Source organism: Protomyctophum bolini (assembly GCF_963924005.1).
Source record: "Protomyctophum bolini genome assembly, chromosome: 23".
Lineage (NCBI taxonomy): Eukaryota > Metazoa > Chordata > Actinopteri > Myctophiformes > Myctophidae > Protomyctophum > Protomyctophum bolini.
Window position 1 is genome coordinate 9,592,475 of NC_137884.1, and position 6,959 is coordinate 9,599,433.

A 6,959-nucleotide genomic window follows, 5' to 3' on the forward strand; every position below is an offset into this window, starting at 1 on the left:
GTACTACGAGGAGCAGGCCCGCCTCAGCAAGCAGCACCTGGAGAAGTACCCCGACTACAAGTACAAGCCGCGGCCCAAACGCACCTGCCTGGTGGACGGCAAGAAGCTGCGCATCGGCGAGTACAAGGCCATCATGAGGTCCCGCAGGCAGGAGATGAGGCAGTACTTCAGCGTGGGGTAAGGGGACCAGGCGAAATTTAGGGAAAAAAAGGGGGCCTGGAGGAAAATAGGGGGAGGGTGATTCAATTTTAGTCAGAGGTAGGGTGAGCTAATTGTATTTCGAGTCCAAGGGAGGGTAATTACATTTTGATAATGAAATAGTCTGGGTTTTTACAGCTTTTCTGAATTCAGTCGAACATTGCTTTCACTTGGTACTTCCCAACGCTGGCTACAGTTTGTCATTGTTCCTCCTGTGTGTCAATCATTGTGATTGGCCACTTCACACCTACTACACAGCTTTACAAAGCTGCCTAGTGTCAATAGCACATGCATAAAATGGGCCATTGTTGTGTGACCAACTAAATAGTGTCTAGACAAGACGTGAGCCGAAACAAGTTTTTTTCAGCAATTGGGTAGCGTTTCATGTGCTTCATTTTTGTTGAATCACTTGGGGAGGGGACTGGATTTAAATGTTCATTCAGAGGGAGGGTGATGGTATTTTGTATCAGGGCACACACATTTCCTCCAGGGGTACCCCTACTTAAATTTCGACCTGTCCCTAAGCAAGACGCTTGAAACAGCTCTCGTAGTTTCAGGAATGTATTTGGGAACATTTAGGACACAGTAATCATTTTGAGAAGGTACTGTGTACAGTATCACGATTTGTGTATCTCAAGGTGTAGGCAAATTCATTTGTGTTCTTAATTGACCTATAGCCAAGCACATATTTTTCCAGTGCATATGGCAGGCCTTGTTGATGGATTTGGAAGAGATTTTGAAGGTCTGGTTCCAAAAATGAACCAGTATTTAATGTGTAAAATCCATGATATTTACATGAGCCAATTTAAAATTTACAATTTACAATTTAGGCATTTAGCAGACGCTCTTAATCCAGAGCGATTTACATTAAGCAAGAACAAAAAGCATGGGAATACATCACATAAAAAGCATTTATCATGAAACATGCGTAAGCTAAGAAAGTAACAGTGGAATATCTATATAATGAAACTATACATATATACTATACTATGCTATACATAATGTACTATGACTACATACAATTCAATTATAGTGCATTGTATGTAGTGTCCAGTAGTATGTAGTGTCCAGCTGGAAAGTGTCCAAGTGGGAGTGTCTGGGGTAAATTATTGGAAATTAATCAACATTGTTCTCTGTGAATCCTTGTGTTTTTATTCTGTGATATAGACAAACCTAAAACTAAGCATAGTAAAATTCTCAGTGTTAATTCAACTGAGAGTGTACAAATGGAGGGTTTAGGTCCATTTTACTGAGTGAAAACGTGTAGCCTAAATGTGATTGTGTGACCCAACGATTTGGGCAAGGAAACATTATGTCAATCAGTTGAGGAAATCAGTTACTTTAACATAGGTTACAATGGGACATTGGCAATTGTTTCATAGTTTAATTTGTGCTTTAAAAACGTTGCTGATTATTTTAAGATTGCAACTATTGATTAATTCTATCAATTTATTTTCAGACTAATCAAATAATTGATTAAGCACTTAAGCTTTATAGCTACGCACAATGGTGTTGTCTGTTGTGCAAGTATAGTGAAAATTACACATTGCACAACTGGGTCGAAGATGCCACGTGTTTTTGAGACTGTTTGCTTAGATAATGACAAAAATAGCGGTTGATTATTCATTGATTATTTTATTAACCTATTGATTATCAATTATATCGTATAATTGATTAAATCGATTCGTTTGACTGTTTCTACTATTATTATTATTTTGAAGACCACAAAATTCACCACAAAATGAACCGGAAGCAAAATGGCCTAAAGCTAATGTGGCTACCGTGTGTTTTATCAGAAGCTTTAATATTGTAACCGCGATGTAGCAACGATTACTACTGAGTCACTAACTCTGACGTTCTGTTCAAACACCTCAATTCAGAGATCGCGATAACAATGGCAGTGGACGGGGGGAATCATTTCATTGACGGACCACAGCGGAGCAGAGCCAGAGTGATCTAGTAAGAGAGTGGCGACACTATAACTCCCACTCCCACTGTAACAATGGAAGCGGATGCTTAGAAGTGCTCAGTCTATCTCAATGGGATAGTTCCAATGTTTGTAACTATAGCCCATAGCACCCCGCTTTACGGCGAGATCAAAGCGTGTCGCCACTCTCTTACTACATTACTCTGAGCAGAGCGTTACCTATAGCGACGGCGATGCTGCCAGACGGTGGATATCAGCGAGACCATTCTTAATCAACAAAAACCTAAAAGCACGTGAATGACAGTAAAAGTGTTCTAATGTGGAGCGTATGTGTTTGTGTGTGTGTACAGGCAGCAGGGCCAGATGCCCCTATCCTCAGCAGGTGTAGTGTACCCAGGTGCCCTGTCCATGGCGGGCATGCCCTCTCCCCAGATGCCCTCGGAGCACTCTAGCATGTCCAGCAGCCCCGAGCCCAACGCCAACCCCCACCAGAGCCCCTACCTGACCGCCCTGAAGGTCGAGGAGCCACGCATCATCAAACAGGAGGACCTACGACTCGAAAGCAATGGCGACCCATACGACGACTTCGACTACGAGGACGAAGAGGCTGACTACACGAGCGACAATGACAACCGTATCAACCAGTAAGGCGGCGCAGAAGGGTCGTTCGTTCCACGCTTTCAAGCCAATCACAGCTGGTGAACCCTCCCTCCCCGAGGCCACAGAAACCCCAAGCAACCAATCAGGAAACAATAAACTTCTCTTTTGCCAATCACACTGAATTCCATTCTCACAATCGCCCCACCCCTCCAATTTCTCCCTACCAACCAGGACTCTTAGCAGAGCCAAACCCCTCTCCCACTGGAGTCCTGACACCAGCATTTGACCAATCAAACCAAGCACAGGACCTGTCACTCACACTGACTGTTACACAAACTGGAGTCTGGGAGGAACTGAAGGAAACGACAAAGCTAGCTCTGAAGCTGAACGCTGAATACTGTACTGCTGACACAGAGATAGAGCGAGCATACCCTGACACAGAGTGCAGTCAACGACCACGAGTAAGCTACAGAACACGGAGAAGAAGCGTGAATCCCACACACAAACACAGTGACGTAACCTTTAGAGCTGTTTGTTAGACAAGCAGACATTTTGAAACAAACAAAAATGAAACTGAAAAAGTCGGACCTGTCAAGAGGCTGAATCGATGACACTTTACGATGGCGGACCTGTTTGTTTATTATCGAAAGACACTTTTAAAGATACAGCTTTGTTTTTTGTTCTCGGTTCTATAATGTTCTCACTCAGGTACACGGTGCCAATAAGTGGCTTGTGAATGTGAATTGTTTTTTTTTGTTTTTGTTTCGTGCTACAAGTTTGAATAATAATAGAAAAAGAGACTTTTTTTCACACCCTTTCATTGTAAAGCGCCCGAGAGACATTAGACGTGTCTATATTTTGAACGAACAGCCTTTGTTTCACCTCACAATGTACATTTGCTGTGTTTCTTGTGACACCCACCCAACCCCCCCTCCACCACCCCCACCCCTTAGAATACAACGGGTCGGTCAAGACTGAAACCTCTGTGTCAGACAGTGAGGACCGGCCCTGCAAGAGATTTAGGGGGGGGAACGTTGAGTTTCTCATGCCATGGAGCAGCACGGTGTTATGAGACAATCCCCTCTAAACCCCACTCACAACCCTTCCCAATGCCACATTTATACTCGCTGGGGTGTCACACACCCCAAACAGCGGGTCCACAAGTGCACAACGGGTCGCAGTGCGATATATTGTGAGCCTGTAGATCTGCCGGCACGCAAATGAGTGTAAACCACCAACAGCGGTCCTCTGTGTCTGTCTATTGGCTCTTTTCGACCATGAAGGGGAACCCAAAACCTTCCAGAACCTGTGAAGTTTTGTGATGGTTTTCTGTTTCCGTTTCCATTAGAACCAGAACCACCCCTAACGGGGGAATTATGTCTTAAAAGAAAAAGCTAATAATAATATTAATAATAAAAAAGTAGACGAAAAATAGACGATCTAGCGAAGCCTGTAGATCTGCTATTTTCACTATTCTTGACAAATTCTGACTTCTGGGTTCCCAGAACTCAGGGTTAGATTATGTCCTGAGAACCTTGTCTGAAACCGAATCGTAGCAAACAAACCCAGAACCTATAATATGAAATAGGTTTCACGGCACAGCGAGGTCAGCAGATTTCTAGCAGTGGAAAAGAGCCTAATACCTTATCTGAACCCCCCCCGCTGTCATCTGAACGTCACGCCGATGTCGTGCGAGGAAGACCGCCGGGTCTTTCGTGATGACGAGGGCTTTTAAATGTAAACACGCAAGACATGTAAAGAGAGACATTAGATTGCTCTTATTACTGCCCTGGGTTCCGATATTTCACACACATGTACAGTATGCGCACGTACGCACTCATGTGCACATGTACCGCTCGTATGCACGCGGTGGAGACATTGGCAGAGCTCCCCACACACACTCGCATATCACACACGCACACACTTGCATATATCGCTGCCATTCTGTCACCCAGCGTCGTCTGCTCCCTCCAATCAAATGTCGTTCTGCTGTGCCCCCCCCCCCTCCTCCCTCCCCAAGTGGGCAGAGCTGAGGTGAATTCAGCCAGTCAGTGTTTTCTGTTTGTATTTGAAAGTGTAAGTGTATTTTATTTGTATTCCTCTCTTCAAACTGCCTCTAGTCTAATAATATTATTAACAATAATCATAAGGATTGTCAGCCTTTCCTAAGTTTAGTAAGTTATGTACAGTATAATTTATTTTTTATTTTACCTCGTTATCCGTTTTTTTTAACGACCATACGAAACTACAGCGGTCGCTGAAACAATTAAACTTTATTTAGCTGTTAGATATTTAGATCTTTGAAGAAGAAAAAAAAAAAAACTAATTTTACCTTCCTTTGTTTTCAAACGATTCTGTTCCTCTTCTCATTTGTTTGATTTGTTTTATTTTCTGAGTTTTGCTTTGACCCTCCGAATGGGCGGCTGGGCGGCCTTAGGACCGTGAGCGGCGCTGTCAAGTGAAGGAGACGGCGCCTCTCACGCACTCCATGCACCCCACGCCTCCCATTATGAAGACTTAACCCCGCCCCCGTTCATGTCCAAACCCATTTCTAAAAAAAAAGCACTCAAACTCTGCGCAGTCAGAGAAAGAAAGAAAGAAGAACGTGATTTTATTTTAAATCATTACTATTATTATTATTATTATTATTATTATTATTATTATTATTAGTAATGTTTATAATGTATAATGTGAAGGTTTTCTGCTTTTATTTTTCTTTCTTTTATTTTGGAAAAGACTGCAGAAGAGTGGGACAGTCGTATCGCTCTGAATCTGTTTTCTGTGAACAAAGAGCCCCGCTCCCGTTTGCTCGCCTGGCCGTCTCACTCACGCACCGTGAAACATTATTGGCTAGGATCCACGCACGCACACACACACACACGCACACACAACACATCATGCATGTACATACACACAGGCACGTGCGCGCACACACACACACACACACACACACACACACACACACACACACACACACACATACACACTCTTCAAGCACACAGACACGCTTCAAATGAAGAGATTATCATGACAACCAAACAATCCTATGCTGTCCTTTCTTATGTTTAATTAAAAAAAAATCTACATAAAATATATTCATTAGAAGTATTCTAGTTTAGGCAATCCTGTATATACATTTTTGTTTTGTGATATATGAACATAATTACTTTTTTTCTTTTTTTTTAATATATAAATATATATATACTAGAAAAACAGTGTTCCCGGAGCTCCTTCCCTGGATGTTCCACTGCGTGTGGATGTGAGACGACCAGGTTCCATCTTAAAGGGACCTTCACACCTAGCACTATAACTATAAGAGATCTATAACTGATTGATTTATTGAATACTTTATTAACAATATTAGTAACAGTACAGGTAGTACAGTCAAAAGTTATGCTAAAAGGATAACACAACAAAGCCCCAAGGGCTTTGTTTCAGTAAGACTGAATTCAGTAAAAGTTCAGTAGCAGCAAAGGGTTTACAGAAGATATACAATACAAGGGTGAAAGATATAGTTGCAGTTAACGCTATAGTTGTAGTGCTTACTGTGAATGGCCCTTAAAGCCGAGTTACACTTCATTGCACGCCAGTGTCGGCCCCCTGAAATAGTAGCTCTACTAAGTTGTGAGCTTGTAGATGCTGCTATTTTCAATGGCCAACACCCCGACATGCAAGAGAGTATAAATCAGGCCGTAGTGACTCCTAAATGAGGAGCTCTTTGCTTTGTTTTAGCTCCACACTGTGTTTCTAGGAGCCATGAGCCTCGCTCAGGTCCCCACGCTCACAATCACGCTCTGCTATGGATAGATACTCTCGCCCATGTCCACACCACAGAGTCTTAATAGGCCCCGTGTCCCTCCCATGCCACATGCACAGTAACATCCAGAGTATTAAGTTAATAGAACCCTGGCCAAGTGTGTCGTTTGTTTTCCTGTACAGATTAAAGACTACAGAAAGGTGGTAGGCTCATGTTATCTACAGTGTAGATAACATGAGCCTACCACCTGTGTAGATAGTGTAGATTCTACACTCTAAGCAACACAGCTGCCGTTAATACGATTAATAATGGGTGTTAGATCAGTGGTTCCCAAATGACCCAAACTAGTGAAAGATTTCACTACTACTTATATATATATATATATATATATATATATATATATATATATATATATATATATAAAAAACATGGCATTCCTTTGATTTTATTATTATGTTTTTAAATGTTGAATTGTTT

The 6,959-nt window shown here is 42.2% G+C and overlaps 1 protein-coding gene across 1 annotated transcript in view; it reads left to right on the plus strand.

Moving 5' to 3' along the window:
• The window catches only part of sox5 (SRY-box transcription factor 5), a 115,195-nt gene extending 108,491 nt beyond the window's left edge, over nucleotides 1-6,704 (plus strand). The window contains exons 13-14 of the mRNA XM_080757015.1: nucleotides 1-177; nucleotides 2,476-6,704. The exon at nucleotides 1-177 is cut by the window's left edge and continues 40 nt beyond it. Of these exons, the coding sequence (XP_080613141.1) occupies nucleotides 1-177; nucleotides 2,476-2,773 (475 nt within the window). The 3' untranslated portion in view covers nucleotides 2,774-6,704. The remainder of the gene's footprint in view (nucleotides 178-2,475) is intronic.
• Nucleotides 6,705-6,959: the final 255 nt, after the last annotated feature.